This window comes from Molothrus ater, chromosome Z, assembly GCF_012460135.2.
Source record: "Molothrus ater isolate BHLD 08-10-18 breed brown headed cowbird chromosome Z, BPBGC_Mater_1.1, whole genome shotgun sequence".
Taxonomy (NCBI): domain Eukaryota; kingdom Metazoa; phylum Chordata; class Aves; order Passeriformes; family Icteridae; genus Molothrus; species Molothrus ater.
In genome coordinates, this window is record NC_050511.2 from 17,161,153 (window position 1) to 17,178,618 (window position 17,466).

General features: G+C 38.8%; 1 protein-coding gene across 1 annotated transcript; it reads right to left on the minus strand.

The window, feature by feature from the left end:
- Window positions 1-201: 201 nt before the first annotated feature.
- CDC20B (cell division cycle 20B) lies at window positions 202-17,046 on the minus strand. Its single transcript, XM_036403733.1, is given in 13 exon segments — window positions 202-331; window positions 2,552-2,628; window positions 3,369-3,494; window positions 4,038-4,042; window positions 4,500-4,705; window positions 7,180-7,204; window positions 7,207-7,267; window positions 8,119-8,162; window positions 8,165-8,318; window positions 9,768-9,877; window positions 12,457-12,541; window positions 16,404-16,513; window positions 17,034-17,046. Coding segments are annotated over 13 exon segments (1,146 nt in total).
- Between the last annotated feature and the right edge of the window lie 420 nt (window positions 17,047-17,466).

Below are 17,466 nucleotides of genomic sequence, written 5' to 3' on the forward strand. Positions count from 1 at the left end.
TTCCTTTAGGGTAAGACAAGCTGCTAACATTTCACATAATAGACTGATAAGAAAATTTTGTTCTTTTAAATAAATTGTACTGTCCTTTGTCATGCTTTTATTGGAAGGAAGACACATATTTTGAATTATTGAATGGGATGAATACATTAATCACTGGCTTTCAAGAAAAAAAGTCACAAGAATGAGCTCAAATAACTGTTATTAAAAAGCTTTGTTACTGTGCGTGCTCTGCCCAGACCCATGTTGTTTCCACAGACAAGACATCCCATCCTCTGCAACAAAAATGAACCTACTCTGATCTGAGCTCAGGGTTATATATACAAGACTGTCCCTTTGTTACCTATAAAATAAAACATGTACTAAAGAAAAGGAAAGATACATCAGAATTCTACACTGATTATGCCAGTCATTTTCACCACCCACACTATGTTCCATTTTACTGCAGCAGAGAAACATGGTGCATAGGATGTGGGAAGCTATCATCCTCTATTGACTGTTTTCGTATTAATAAGGAGCTGAAGGAAATATATTGTTAATAGGGAGTAGGCTTTAACTGTCTGCACCACTTTGAGGAGACATTTCTGCCAAAGGAACACATTGAACCTGAACTATTATTGTCCATGCATTCACAATGTCAGTTTCATCTGTGCGTGGTAATGTCTCTCACTGAGCTTTCCCATCTGGCTGCACAGGCCTTGCAGAGAGCTTGTAGCAGCTGATCCAATAATGAGATACTGTCTCCAGCTGCTCAGTTATTATTGCTAAAGAGATCTTTTAACAGTGACTCCACTAAGCCATTTAGTGGAATTATGTTTTGAGTTTGTCTGCAGCTGTAGTAAATCTTGGGAGCTACACGTGGAAAGCAGAAAGATATACAGTCTAGCAGCACAAAGAATGTACAAAACTCATTAAATGTGGTTGTAGAAAAATCTCACCCACAAGCAGACACTGAACTTGAACTTAAGGTAGTAGGAATCTGCAACTCAATTGAGACTCTTGAGAGCTGCATTTACCTCAGAGACTTCTTGTACCTTTTAGGGCTATGCCAATGCCAGGAAAAACACGTGAGGTTTTTAGGCACATGGCAGCAAGAGAAATTTGAAGCTTTGTTCCCTGAAGTTACTGGACTTTGTCTTTTCTGGCTGAGTCAGTTACTGACAATTACATTGGTAGGCTAAATCCCCAAGAGAAAAAAAATCTTCTGAGTAGTAGTTTCTAAAGGAGATCATATAAACCACATCCTAAAAGGAAGCACAAAAGTAAGAAGTCATGTGTGACATGCTAAAATGAATGTGAGCGACCTGTGTCCTCCCATCAGTCGTACCTGAGTTCTCCATGAACACAAGAGAATGGCACTCTTCTAGTTCAAGATACTACAAGGACAAACATGTGAGGAACTGTGTAGCCCTGTGATACCTGATGAAGGCCACTGTTGCCAATGCAAAATCTGCCCTTAAATTGTGAAGCTGATAGAGTGGCTCACTGGAAACACTACGGCTAAATGCAAATACCTGCTGTCCTGGTGCTGAGCTACATGAGTTCCTGCTAAACTTTTTTACTTGAATTTCAACACCACTAAATTATTTTAGCAGAGATCAATTTTCTAGCTTTGCTCCTTTTAAAGTTATTAAAATATACAGAATCTTTGTCAATATTTAGGATTGAGATTTTACAACTCACTGAATTCCTTATGCTGTGTCTGTTCAGTGTCTGTAATGACTTTGAAGGAGGATGTTGAGTTGTAATCTTTGGAGGCACCCAAAACTATCCATAACACTGATTGAAATTTGATTTACAGTTTAAGGAAAAAGCAGTGGAGGGCAATAGGGAAAAATCAGACAAGTTGAAATTATTCATTTGCATGGGTTTTGAGTGGAGTTTTCTGGGTTTATTTCATTGTTTCAATACCATGTTCAGGTCAGGTAATTTTCAAAGCAATTACATATTTTGCCTGCCTATATGTTCTCATTGATCTACAACTTTCCTAAGGAGTGGACATTACATCCAAAATTATTCTTTTTCCTTTTTCTTTTCTGGTAAATTATTCTGATAGTTCTATCAGAAGCATCTCAAAAACTGATCCAGTGCTATAAAAAGTTTATTATCTTTCAGTTGTCATTCTGTTCTGAATATGTTAAGTGACAGTCAACCTTAATTACTAAAGTGCTCAACTGGTGCTGATAGGTCTTCATTCTTATCTGGGGTCTTCAGCATTTGCAAGAGGTTTATAAAATGAAATTCAGTTACAGTTTGTCAGATCATTTCTGTGGGTGTAAAACTTATGTGGTTAAAAGTGTCTGAGGTTGACTAAGAACCATCTAAGTCAAAATCATCCCCCACAACTTTTATTCTGATCATATCTTGATACATCCACAATTTTTCTCTGTATTTAATTTCTTATAGTAAGTTATTATTAGTCTTCATAATCAGGAATATGTCTGTGTAACAATGATCTGGTCTTTTCTGTTCATGAATAACACCAGAGACAAGGAAGCTTAACAAGAAACAACCTCTGCATATGGTGTAGCCCTACAGCACCATGGAACAATACAGAGCTATAAGGAACTCCAGTTTCTCTGTCAGGGTGCAAGGCAAACACTCTGCAACATATTTCTTCACAGCAAAATCCTTCATCACAGCACAGACATGTCTAAATAACACATGGAGATTTGGTTTAGGCATCATTTGAAAGCTGATTCAGTATCTTTGCATCATGAGATGCAGAATCATCTGTCTATCTATTTATTTAGAAGGGCCATTTACTTGTTTTCAACTCTTCAAAGTACAGTTGTCTTTGTCTTTACAGCTTTATTGTCTTATCTAAACATGGTAACAACCTATTAGTTGTTAAAAAACAATAAAAAAGCCCTCAAAACCTAGCCATCCTTAGCTAGGTTGTAATAGCTCCAGCAAACCAAGTTATGCTGCTTTACTACAGCTGAGAACCTGTTCCTTTGTCTCCTAATATTCAAACTCCAGAAACAGATGTTTTTACTCTGACTCTTACACCTCTCCTCACCCCAGTGCTCTGGGAATTTTTCTTCCCCTTCATCATTCCCTCTGCATTTAGAGTTTTGGCCAAGACTATTATTGCCAGCAAAGGAAGATGATGAAAAGTGTCTGGCTTCAAGACTATCTCCTTTTCCATCACTTCTGCATGGAAACAGAAGTGGTGAATGAGAAACAACAAACTGCTTCTGAGTCAATCACACACGGTGGTGCTGAGCACAGCATAATTGCACATCCAGAGAAAATCCTGCTGTTCCTCTCACTGCTGAACCACCCTCAAAGTCAGTGGGAGTTTGCCAAATCAGGGCAGCTATACAAAAAGAGCATAGCCTAAGTATGCAGACATTTCATCATTTCACCTGTGAATCTGTAATTGCACTTTGGATGATTTTCTCACACTTCATGTGCCAGACATGCAAAATCCCATCTTTCATTCCACCTCCTGTAGTAAGGACTTTTGACTGCCAAGGACACCAGGTCATAACCTAGAAAATAAAAAGAGAACAGATGCCAGAATAGATTAGGAGGTCAGATGGAAGAACAGAGGCATTTTAGCTTGGAGTCTAGCTGTTAAAATTAACTACAGCAAGCACCCAGAATGTACAATCAGGGCAGAGTAGGATCCCAAAACTCCAAATGCTGCTTCCCTTGCCCTTGTTTCCTAGCCTACACTGTCCCACATACCCTCATGAAACTACAACTTTTCTGCTTGCCTTTCAGAGGCCACAGATTTACACATCAGTACAGAAGAACCAAGTAGGATAGAGTCTTGCCTAAGCCAAGCCATCACAGAAGTCTAAGCAAAGTGGCCTGCAGGGCTTACAAGAAACCTGGTTTCTCCCAGGGTATTTCCAGGATATGTCTAAGGCCCAGAATCTACCTGAAAAAAACTTCTCAGAGCTCAATTCCACATGTTTCAATAAATTTCCCTGACCCTTTAACCCCATCACTACAGTCCAGCCTCAGATTCTTTTGGGAGAACAAACAGCTTGTATATACTCTAAGCTTCTGCCTATTATTAGTATTACCTGACCTATCTCCCACACAGACAGAGACTACATAAAGAATCTTAAATAATTTCATTTAAAATTTCCTTCTTCAGATTATTTGTCACCAACAATGGCATGAAAATATGGTCAGGAGGGCAAAAGCAACCTCATATATCAAATTAATTGCAGCAGAAGTAGTTTTCCAAAACTCCAAAAATCAAAATATCTTGTTTGCAAATTTCTATTACACCACCAAACTTTTCTGTGAAGGTACATAGATAGAAGAAATTGTGATAAACATTATTTCTGTTTGGCAATATATTTACAAAGGCCTACTTATCCAGTATCAAAACCCTAGCAAGCTTCTATACGAAGAGAACTGGTTTAAAATTAATTGAATTACAGACAGAGGAAACTAATAGACGTCAGTAAGATAATTTGAGAAATTGCCTGAGCAGCATGTCTTCTTCATATACTTTAACTGCTAAGAAAGGAAGGAACTGGTTTTCAGTGTCTGTGACTGCAATTTCACCCCAGGGTTGCTAGGCCAGATATTCAATGTGCTACCTCTAGACCAAATTGCCAGCAACAGGTTGGCTAGTGAAAATTTCAGGCTGCTAATGATTTGTTTGTTTTGACAAAGAATCCCAACATAGTGATGAGCAACCTGAACTTCACAGTGATCGGCAAATCCTAGTACTGTACCACTGCAGACGAGAACAGACAGCATAGGTTTAATGTTAATGGAACATGAAAAGCAACTCTGTCACACCAGTGTTTCTTCAGAAGCAAACCACATCAGTGAAGCAGCAGAACAGCAGTGTTTCTGTAAGAGGAAGCACAGAACAGCTACCAAAGCACACCCTGACTGCGGAGGTGACTGACAGCAGGAAGGAGCCCAGCAGCTGCCCCATTCCAGCTGGGTGGAACACCTGCTGACTCCCAGGTTTCTTTTCCACAAGCACTAATCTACACTCTGTTCAACTTCTGAGCCATTTAATGTAAATTATTGCCTGTTCTTCATGAAAAACCCTTTCACTAAGTGATTTTTGCCAAAGCCAGGTGTGACTCCACGCCCAACTGAGAGGCAGTGTAAAATTGCATTGTTCTACTAAAGAGCTTTCTGGCAAGTCACCTGTATTCTTTGGTTCTGTCCCTTCCCTTGCCTTGTTTCTCCCTCCCACTCCAAGGCTTTAGAAAAATCTGCACAGCTTGACACTGCTGCACCAGCTGCTTGCTAGGAAATGGATTCACAGTTCTACAATATCATCAGTCTAATACTCTGTTCCAGTATCATCAGTCTACCAAAGGCAGGAAGGAATATCCTGCCTGGATGCACTGCTACTGATGAAGTTTAGCTCCTAGATATGGCTTTTGCGCATTAATATGGGAGTTGAACTGAAAATACCTTGCAATACATTTTGCTATTTTTTATGAATATTACTTACATTAATCCTATAACAAATCAGAAGAGATTCCTGCTGAAATTCACACTTAAAACTAGTATGACACTGAAATAAAATCAGCAAGTTCAATACAATCCTTCTGGGTATCTGAGAAACAGGTATCTGACATTATTGCAATAGATTTATTTAAGGATTTTAATTATATTAAATAAGGGTTAGTAACTGGATATTTTCCCACAATGACTCCTAAAGATTTTTCACATACATATTGAGTTACTTAGAAGCACTAAAAATGCACACACAAACCTGACTTACTGCAAGAAATGTCCTTGTGTTGTGCCTGTGTAATGGACTTTATGGTACTAAAATTTATTTACAGATTCATGATGATGTGCTGTTGGACTATTTTTAACCACAACTATTACAATGTAATACCAAAGTCAATTGATACTTTGGAAACTTCCACAGTGAAGTTTAGTGTAAGAATGATGCTCTAATTTTAGTAACAATTAATATTAACTCCATGTATTTTTTTTCTCCTTGTGCAGTTATTTTAACTCTGCCCTGATATTAGAATTATCTGGTTAATTTCAAACCTAGTAAAAGAAAACCTAATGCATCAACCGTAACTGTAGTTCACAGGTTCACACTGAATTTTGTCATCAATTTCTGCTCCGAAGTTCCTGTTGTTTTCACTGCTTTGGCCGGGAGGAAATGTGAACCCAAACTATTTCTTACTGCAGTGAGGTTATGCCACTTGGCACTGGCAGGATGTTCCACCTGCATCCTTGTAACCTAACCCATACAGCATAATTGCAACTGCAGTTTATTAACTGTTTGTTCAGCTGGTATGCCTGTACCTCCTTGCACCTCCACCTTGCAGACCTCATACAATCACAACCAGAACATCTTGTGAAACCAAAAATAAATCTACCACTGCTGCTCTTATCAAGAGATAATAGTTTCATTGTGAGTTAACAATAAAGTCAGCCTACCCTTTCTATTATCTTTCTATTTAAGTAAAACAGAACACTAACATATGATTTTAAAATCACAGAAGCATTCATCATGCACAAGTCTCTCCTCAGCCCCTTCATGTGTGAGTCAAAGATCTGAAACAGAAAGTGGGATGGAAAAAAAACCACAAGAATACATCTGATCTTTGTCATCTGAGTCCACATACTGAAATGATACCTAAATGCAAAATATTCACCTGCTACTAAAAATACACCCTTGACAATGCAGAGGTCAACCACTCCATCCCTTCTTGGGTTGCAGATAGCAATGAGCTGGCCTTTCTTTGCAGATACACAGCTGGAGAGGTGTGCAACTCCTAACAGCTGTGCACTGCTGTGCATTTGGGAAGACAGATGGAGTCTTGATATCAATGGTGGAGCCATCTAAGTTACACACTGTTTCCCCAGCACAGGGCAGGCCATGATATTTGAAGTTCAGACCCACTGGAGACAAAATTATTTAAAGCTCAGGCTTTGCACAAAGCCAGTCGCAGTCTCCAAAGCATAGTGAAATTCTGCAAGTGGTGACAGATTTTTGGAAGGAGAGTAAGAAACAGAGACTGCAGAAACAGGTTAAATCGTCTTTGGCTGCTTTCCTGTCATACAATAAATCTACTACTGATTTCTGAGATGGGGGGAGAGATGGGGGAAGAGGTAAATCATATTTGAACAAAGCCAAGAAAATCAGCTAAAATGAATGGGTCATTTGCCTGAGTAAAAGCAGCAGGGCTCTTTCTGGGAATAGACTTTACTACTCACCTGCTCAGAATACAATGATTCCAGCCCCAGTTACAGACAGGTGGCCAAACATATTTCTCAGCCTCTTTCTGGTTTCAATGTTCCACAACTGCCAATCCAAAACAAACAAGAAATAAAAATTTGACAGCAGGAAGAAAGAAAAAATTCGTTCCCTTCATTTGTTTACAATTTTGGCCACTCCCCAGTTCTGAATTGACATAGGGAAAACTTCAAGCTCATTTATTTCACAAGTAAGACCATGAGTACTTCCAAATTTCAATACCTTTATCAGTGATGCAGAAGTCAGACTGAATTGAAGGGGTACATACCTATGAGTTTAAAGCTATTTATTTACATGTCAGTCTTTGTGAGTTCATACATGGAAGCACTGTACTTCATGACTGCAGCAGGTAGGGCCAGTACTTATCTTAGCATCTCAGCTACAGTCACACAAAATCCTCTTGTTAGTAGTAGTGTCACATAACAGTAGGTACAGATAAATGTGTATAATCAGATTGAAGTCAAATTCTCAAATGTGAACCTATAAGGAGTGTTTTGAATTGAACTGTAAAGACATTGACTGCTAGAGTGATCTTAGCAAAAGACATACAAGAAAAACATAGCCTGTGCTAAACAAAATAATTAAATAAGAGTTCCTCTTACTGATGGAAGGATAATCTGACTGTCACTGGAAAACTGAATCATTAATTCAGCCGTCGGCTTTTTTGTTTTAGGAGCTTCATTGCATGCAGCTAATTCTGGATGTCACTAGGTCTGGATGTTCAGTAAGGTAGGTTATGATACTGGGAAGTGCTACATATGTTTTCAGCAGAGTTCTTCTGTAGTCTAGCAAACCTTTTCCATTTGTTTCCATTAAAAAAAAAATCAGTATCAAATAGTTTGGTAGCCACTTTAGCTAAAAAATGGAGAAAGACCAAAAAAAATTAAATTATCTAGTACTTCCACTTCTCCATCACTGATCCAAACTGCAAGGCATATTCCTTTTTTATCCAAGCCAGACATGAAATGTGTTTGGAACTGGAATTCAAATCAGTGCCTTCAATGGCTTTCAAATCAAAAGTTTATCCATTCCAGATATGTGCAGCAGGTCCTACATTGGCAGCAATGAGATTCTCAAGGCTCCAGCCCAGCATGTTTAGCTCTAGAAGAAAGCTACTAAAAATTACTGCAAAAAAACAGTAGATAATTAAGCTGGCGTAAGGGGAAGTATGGTTTGAGGGAGAGAGAAAAACATCTAGAGGGAATTTTTGAGGGAAAAACATCTAGAGAATTCTTCTATGAAGCCTTTACTGGCAAGCATTCCACTTACATGAAGGAGAATATCTCTGACAAGCCCAGGTCTTTGTAAGTCTAATCTCCTCAAGTGTGTATGTTTACACGGCAGCATCTGAGTTACAGTTTACCCACTAGAATTTTTTAATCTCTCACCCAGGATTTTACATTGCCAATCACTCACCCTAACTTCTTCCACCAGAAATGAGGCTCCTTCTCCAACAGATACAGACCCAAAAACACCCTTGTTCCAAGGTGATTCTTGTGACTGAAAAAGACATAAGACAGAGTCTATATGGTACGGTTTATCCACCATCTTTGAGTCAATAGTTACATTTACCCTGCAAATGGTAGGGGAAAATTCAAAAAGTTATTAAGGAAACTCTGCTCCTCATCTTCAGGGCTAACTCAGCAAATGGATGGTGGGAGTACTGCTTCCATTGTCCCTGACACTGAGCACATTGTGCTTGCAACTTACAAATCTCTGTAATAATTAGCTCCAGAACACCCTGTTATGTCATGCAGGTCAGCAGCAGATGGTGTACAACATTTAATACCAAACCAGGACATTCTCATTTTGCATGACCCCGAAGCAAAGAATGTGCTACCATAATCCAAGGTCTGGCATCTTTTTTTGGTAACTGAAATTTCTCTGGAGAACAGCTGAATCCATCAACCTGTTTAATTATAGACCTGACTGTTGCAGCAGAAATCATTTCTGTAGACCACTGTTGATAATGTTATCAGTCTTGGGGCATATCTTGTGCATTATCAGTGTATATCATACCAGCAAACCGTCATCCTGTTCATGGATATGCATGAACACTTGCAAAACTATGTTGAAAAAAACTTTCCAGGGACAATTATAAACACATACACATAAATAGTTCGTTAGATCTTATGAAGTGCTCAAAATCTTCAGACCTGAGATTTATGTGTGTAACTTTTCAGTGTTTAATTTTTGCTTCCTCTGCAAAAAGACATAAGTGAGAATTTACAAGGTGTCACCCAAACCACAAATGATGTCACTGCTATCTTCCAAAAAAAGATATTTCAAAGTCCATTCAATGAAACTGCTGCTGTGGCTACTGGCTACTAGCCAAGGCTGATCGCTGAAACATTTAACTTAATTTTAAGTGGAGGTAGATCTATTTGATTTGAAAGTTGTATTGAGATCTATAGCTGAAGGAAGCTGTATGAGAGTTATGTCCTGCAGCTTTTCCATTCTATGTGAAAGGGACATATAACCATCTTTCTTGAAACACACAGAAGAATTCACAGTTTTTGAAAAGAAACAACACATTGGAGGAATTAACTTAATCATTGCACCAGTCAGTAGTATGAAGCCTCACTTCTTGCTCCAAAGGTGTGGATGGCTTCATGGTGGTAACACTCCTAAGCTCATTTTGGGTCCCCTCTTGACATCCTGCATTTGAAGATTGATCACACACAAATCAGTAACACAAAAAAAACACCACCATTTTTTCTAAGGCCTATGCCTTTCACATTCTCATTATATTTGCCTCTACACAGCTCAGAGGAGGCTTGAAGGGCCTAATTTATCCTGGTTAGGCTCAAAACAATAGACACACTAGACTTAGGTAGAGGCCACATTTCAACAGCTTTTTGAAACCTCCATGCATTCAGCCAGGTAGAACTGAGAATAGGCTCCACTATATTTTGTTTAATGATTAATATAAAATATGGTGTTTTTTCTCTTTTTTTGCCTTTTGCAGAATTTGCTAGCAGCAGATTTCTTCCTGTGTGCTCTCCTGCTCCGAAATACAGTAATTAATTCTTTTACTCTCTGGGGTTTATTTCCCACAAATGTCTGTCCCACCGACACCTAACCACAGGAAAAGGTTTTTAAAGCAAACGCCCTTTGATCACACCACACTGAGCTCATGACAGCATGGTAACGAGAAACAAAAGCCAATACAGGTGTGAGAAAGAAGAGTCATCTTTTGTGGTCACTGTCTACATTAGGCTGCAAAGATTCCTCAGCACTATGAAAAAAAGCCAGATCATTAGTGTTTTGAATGATTTAATACTAGATTTTTATGTATAAGAAATTACATTGCTATAGTGCATAGAGCAAAAAGCTGAAGACCCACATTTTTAAAATTTTCTCTGTGTTTTAATTTCCTTCTTCAAATTATTCCCCAGAGGGTAGTAATTACAATGACTCTTAAAAGTTTCAAGGGCAGAATATGATATTTATCTCTACAACTAACCTCTTTGGTTCAAAAAAAGAATTCAACACTGATAAAATGTTTGTACTCAGTAAATATACACATACACATCCTTCATAAAATTTCAATGACAGTTATGGAAAACTTACATCATAAATCCATTCCATACTCTGTCCTTAACCTTATCCCCTATTCCAAAATTCAGTTGGACAGACAGCAATTGTTTCTCCTCTTAGTTGTAGTATTCCTTCTTTCTAAAGATGAGCAACTAGATTACAGCAATTTCCTTCTGTGTCTAAAATTCTCTGGAGTTAATAAAGAAGGTTTTGCAGGAACGACCTCAGGTCTGCGCAATGGGACTTGTAGCACTGCATTCTAACCCTAAAAATGTCTAACATTACTGAAATGAAACTTTGCAGTACAGAAAAAACTATATTTCTAATATCTAGATTATTTTATTACTTTTGAAAAAAATTTCAAAGGCTTTCTGAATCCCAACAAGTAAAATAATTCATAAAATTTAGGGCACATAATTGTAATATTCAATGAATAATAACATTTCTGAAAGTCTGTATATCATTTTCTTCTGTAGTGCTGGTAGCTGGTAATACACAATGAGACATCTCCAACTCATTTCAGGATTCTCTTCTCTTGTGAGTAATTCATCTACCCCAAATCATACTGTTTACCCTTTCAGCTTTAACCACCTACTTCATGGGTACATTAATATGGACAACAGGCATGTTAATATGCATAACAGGCATATGTTAACAGGCATTTCTTAGTGGAAATTAAATTTCATTGTGCCATTTTGTTATTTTGCCTGGATAGTAGTGAATATCACTGACTTTTGATAAGATTTTGGCACTCACATGGCTGTGTCAATTCTCAAAATGAGACTCAGGAAGTGACAAGTAGTCAGTACTGTTCCATCAAACTACTCAATTAACAAGTAGATGGGTGACATCAAACCTGGTATTCTTAAAGCCTATATTCATCTGTCATCAAGGGAAAAAAACACTGGGATTTTCCCCTATACTGTTGCTATTAACTGCTCTGAAATGAGGCTTATTTGCACTGAGGAAAGCAAGGAAAGAAAACACAAATCTATCACATAAACCCCAATTTCTTCTACAAAGGTTGAAATCCAGATTCATAAAGAGAAATAACCAGAGCACCAAAACAAATCATCTGTCCAAGACAGAAGACACCTAAATATTAGTCTGATATTCAATGAACTGTATCACACTCAAGTAAGTATGGGAATACCTGTATAATTTCTTTTCAGATTCCCCCTGTTTTCAAATCACTTGATCATTCACACCCCCTAATTCCCAGTCATTCATAGGACATTTTATGTAGTAAATCACCAACTCCACCACAGATGAAACCACTGCTAGGGAAAGTTTGGCCTTTCCCTGCAGGCAAGAGCAACAAAACTCCACTACCTCTGCATGCCCTGATCTCATGTACTCCACAGTCCATACAACATACATCCCCTGCCCCTTCCACAGCACAACCCTATACTGCTTGATGTGTTCTGAAACAGAAAAGCTAAAGGAAATTAATGTTTTAGGACCACCAGTGTATCAGATGGGGGCCAAAGGAGGGCCAGGGGTTAACCACACTGAAAAAGCTGGAATACTGTGTTCAGAGTTTGTGAGAACTCTAGAAATAGCTGCAGGCAGGTAGCTCTCAGCCACTTTGTATTACTCTGTTACACTTACTGGAAGAGGTAGATGCACTTGCTTTTCCAGTGTAGATGCAGACTGTACTATCTTGTTGTTCAATGTGCCTGAAAATTGGAAGGTACCTTTCCAGAGGCAACTAGTATTTTCCCAGACCTACACATCACCACTTTCTGCAATGCTATATCCAACCTCTGGGACCATTGGAAGCTAAGCTGAAGTGAAAACTTGCCTGAATTAAGAAGTCAGTTGAAAAACATATTTAAATATTGTGGACAACACCAATCCCATCAAAGGACTCAATAGTCATTACATAAAAACCTCAAAACAGCCTGTCTCTGGGATGGGAAATGAATAACAAATACAGAATATCATGTTCAAATCATATTGCTCTAACCTGAGAGACTCAAGATATTTTTCCTTCCATAAAACATGGTTTCACTGCTAATGATCACACACATTTTAACAAAGCTCTTTGAAAAGGCCACCTTAGCAGTGGAAGAAGGTCCAAACCTGGAGTTACTGCCTGGGTCACCTGTCAAACCTTAGTGACCTCTTGTCCTCTTCTGAACTGGCATTTGGGCTACTGTTATGAGCTTGCAATGACGTTTCCTGGATGCTGTCAATAAATCTGCCCGTGAGGGAAGACCAGTTCTGTGGTGCACACACTGCAGGGCCATTGATTACAGCATCACACCCCCTGGATGTCAGAGTCCTCCCTCAAACCAGGCTCACAGACACTCGACTCCATGATCCCATTCCCTAAACCAGTGCTACAATATAAAGTGGAAAATAGCTACAAGATATCCCTGAGGAATATGATCTGAAAAATTACATTAACATTTCCTTGGGTATGAAAGAAAGAGATGATGCAGCAAAAATAAGGAAAGAGACATCTGAATCATTATGTCTTTAACCAAGATTCAAAGACTCAGATCAGCTCACACAGACAGGAATATCTTCACCCTAGTTCATTACAATTCCTAGTAATATGTATTTCTTCACATATTTCTTTACATTTCTTCTTTGGTCACTGAGATGAATCCTCTGATGCCAGTTTTCTGTTTGTTCTGTAATTATTTATATACAGTAATGTGGAAATGCAGTGGATATTTTTACCAGCCATTCAAGATCAGTGAATTCTTTCTCTCCAACGTCTGTGAAATCTGCCCTTCCACGCACAGTCTGTGTCACTCATGCTGCAATCATGACAAGAAAAGGCTTAGAAAAACATAACTGGATAACAGAAGTGTTTCTCCTTTATATATTCCAGCTGTTCTACAGCAGGCTTTCAGCTTTGAGAGGCACATATATGATTTATACAGACAACTTGGCAGAAAGCTAATCACATTGCTTGGATATGTGTCTCTCTAAAATTAGTGCAGACATTTCTGTGGAAAATTGATTGTGTATGCAAGGAAGTAATATTCTGTCCCACAGAGAGACCACACACACTCACTGGTATGTGAGAAGATTCTGTTTTCAACAGACTATTCTCAACAGATCCCATTCCTTTATACTAACAGGCTGCACAAAGTAAATAGTCATTTATTACTGTATTTGAGAAGATAAGTAGATTTTCTTATGGATTTAGCCAGGACAGACTTTCAAATGGTTTTAGGAAGAACTTACATTTTGTTCATACCACAACGTATTGCAAAGATGCCCATATCACAATTTAGGAAATGGTTGTAGTCCTGGATCTAGAACTCTGAACATATTTGCTCTAACTCAGTTTCTACATGTAAGTCACAATATAAACCTAGGTTTACACAGAATCCACGTGAACTTCATGAGGTTCAGTAAGTCCAAGTTCAAGGTGCTGCTCATCGCTCAGGGCAACCTCCGGTATCAACACAGGCTGGGGGTGAACAGATTGAGAGCAGCCCTGCCCGGAAGGATTTGGGGGCATGGATGGATAAAAGCTGGACATGAGCTGGAAATGGGCAGTTATAGCCCAGAAAACCTGGGCCACACAAAAACCGTGTGGCCAGCAAATTGAGGGAGGTGATTCTGCTTCTCTGTTCCACTCTGGTGAGATCCCACCTCGAATGCTGTGTCCAGCTCTGAGGCCTTCAACACAAGAAAGACCTGCTGGAATGGGTCCAGAGCAGACCCACAAAAGTGATCAGAGGGCTGGAGCACTCTTCTGTGAGGACAGGCTGAGAGAGATGTGGTTGTTCAGCCTGAAGGAGGGACCCTGGGAAGTCCTTATTGAAGCCTTTCAATATTTACAGGGGGCTGACAAGAAGGAGAAGTACAGACCTTTTAGCAGGGCATGTTGTGATGGGACAAGAGGTAATGGTTTTAAATTAAAGGAGGGGAGATTGACACTAGGTAAAAGGAAGAGATTTTTTACAGTGAGGGTGGTGAAGAAGTGCAATATGTTGCCTGAAGAGGTGGAGGATGCCTCATCCTGGAAAACATTCAAGGCCCAGTTGGACAGGGCTCTCCGCATCTTGATCAAGTTGAAAATGTCCCTCATCACTGCAGGTGGTTTGGACTAGATTACATTTAAATCCCATCCAACCCAAATAATTCTATTACTCCATTTGAACAGAGCAACATGTACTCATCTTGTAAAAGACTTCCATTATAAGAAAAAAATGTTTTCTGTACATAACTTCATGGTAAGAGTTTATTATCTCATCAAAAAAGAGCAGTTACATTGAATTTCTCTGTTGGCTAGATTGAACTAAGACTATTAAAACAATTGGGTTGTTTATTTTAAGGGTTCTAAAATTTACTGACTCTCCAATCAGTTGATGGAGGAGAGTGAGAGCAAAGAAAGCATTGTTTCCTCTTGAAAGGAAGAATTTCAAGACTAGTTTGTTTATTAAGAAAATTAAGTGATTGTCCCAAGAATCATATTTCCCAGAATGGTACAAAAGCATGTTCTCTTTCCAACATCCAGAGATGTTCAAGAGTATCACTATTACAAAGCATCAGACAACAACCCTAATTAGTCCATCAATGCTGACATCACCTCCTTTTGTTAGAAGTTCAGCTTAGTACCCTCATAGAAACTTCTCAATTATATGAATTAAGGATTACAAAATGCTATAAAAAAGACTTTAGGTATGCTTTTCTGAAGCAAATTCACTCAATAGTTATGGTCAAAAGAGTAATTGTGTGAAAGCAGCTACTAACCTCTTCATATAACTTTGGAACTGGTGCAACCCATGGAAGGAAAGAACAGGAGAAATTGTAATCACTGACTAAAAATTTTCATCTTAATATTTGAACAGTCCCAAGGAGATAGCAGTAAAGTAGAGAAGAGATTTTGAGTGTCATATTATGGTAATAGATTTTCTAATGCAAGTACCAATGCTTCACACAAGAAGTCAATTTTGTACTGAAGAGAAACTTTTTCACTAATGAAGGCAGGTAGATGAAGTATAGACTTATGGTCCAAAAAGGCATGGATACTGCCTTAAAAAAAAAACTTGTGTGCCAGTGTTTACTACAAAGAATAAACTGATAAAATGTACAGCAATAGAAAATAACACTTAAACAGGAAGTGTTCTGAAGTCTTTGTTTCACATGTTAAGCAGATTCCTTGTGTTCTTTCAACCTTGATCAAAATCTGACCACCTATTTTCACAACAATATTCTCAGAAAGGTACTTTTTGGTAACTTTTTAGTATTTTTTTCATAGCACCTCATTCTGTCTGTGTGATAAAATCAACAGCTACATCCTGAAGAACTGAAGCAATTATCTTCTACACACACAGTGCTTGTTAAAGCAAGTGGAAAACTGAGTCATTCGTGTTCTTCATGGATATTTATTTCAGTATATGCTTTCTCTCAGAGGTAACAAACCCATCTTGGGGGCTTCATTAGTTTAGTTTTGATTTTAGTTTACAGGATAATAGCCTAGAGAAAAAGAAGAAAAACTGAATCAAATAAGCAACAAAAAAGTTACTCCTAACTTTTCTCCATCAGACATTTCCTAAATGGACCTTCTCATGTTACTGTTATCCATGTCAATAAGGTAGTACCCTCATAACTGATTCCAGGCCAAAGACAAAGCAAATATCCTGTCTGTGCATTTGAATATGGCATAACTCACCTTTTCTGTTTCAGCTCTCCTGGTATTCCTTCCTTCCAAATCTGTTGCAGCATGACTGCTAGGTAGAGTAGTTTTCGTCATAGATAATTTCTTAGGCATCTGAGGTGTTACTGTAAAAACAGTTTTAATGGAAAAAATTCCCTTTAATAATGTGCACGGGAATATATGTCAAGCACTTTTTAGAATAGCACTGACTATGTAAGAGAGTACTCAGAAAGCAGATCTGCAGACTAAGTGGGACAGTACTGACATTTGGAGCAGTCACTCTGCTTTGCTTTTGTCGGTGAGAAAAAGAGATATTTCTACAGCACTATTCATCTTATCTTAAAAGAGATGTCTAAACAAGATCAGATTGATCGTTCGCTTTATAAAGAATGCCTGCTTACTACTGCAGCTCATGTCTGGCCTTAGGTTTATTGGCTAGTTACAGAAAATCCTGCTTGTTAGAAAATTAGCATCTGATTTCCCAGGACCACACAGGCTTTCAGCACTGCTTGTAGAGGCAGCATGAAGAACTTTCTGCTCTAGAAGACAGAAAGGCTTCAGACTGTTTTAGAGCCAGAGTTTCCTAGACCTGAGCATGCATTACTGAAAAGCTCTGGTATTCTCCTTAGTAGAAAATAGAATTACACTTTCTGACCATACTCACAGGAACATATCCAGAGCACGTAGGAGCATCTTTTATTCCTTTTCTAAATATTTGGATATGATAATCAAGGAGTGAACCATGTAAAGTTCATCTTCCAGGAAGCCCTTTGTGGACATGCAGCATGCAAACCCTTCCCCACTCTCCCCAGGCGCTGCTGGAAGCAGCAGTCAGCACTCAGAGCTCATTCGATGTTCCGTCAGCTCCCTCTGTTGCTGACGGAGAGAAACAGCCTCCCCTGGAATCGTCTGTCCTCCAGAGCACTGAAGTTTGATCTGCATTCTGAATGGCCCCCCAGTAGATCCCTTCTAGGGTGAGTAGAGTGTGGGTGACCCCTGGGCAGTGTCCCTTTGTCAATTCATGGAGCCTTAGGCTTTTGAGAGGAAACAACCACGGGAGGCCAGCTCCTCCTGCCGT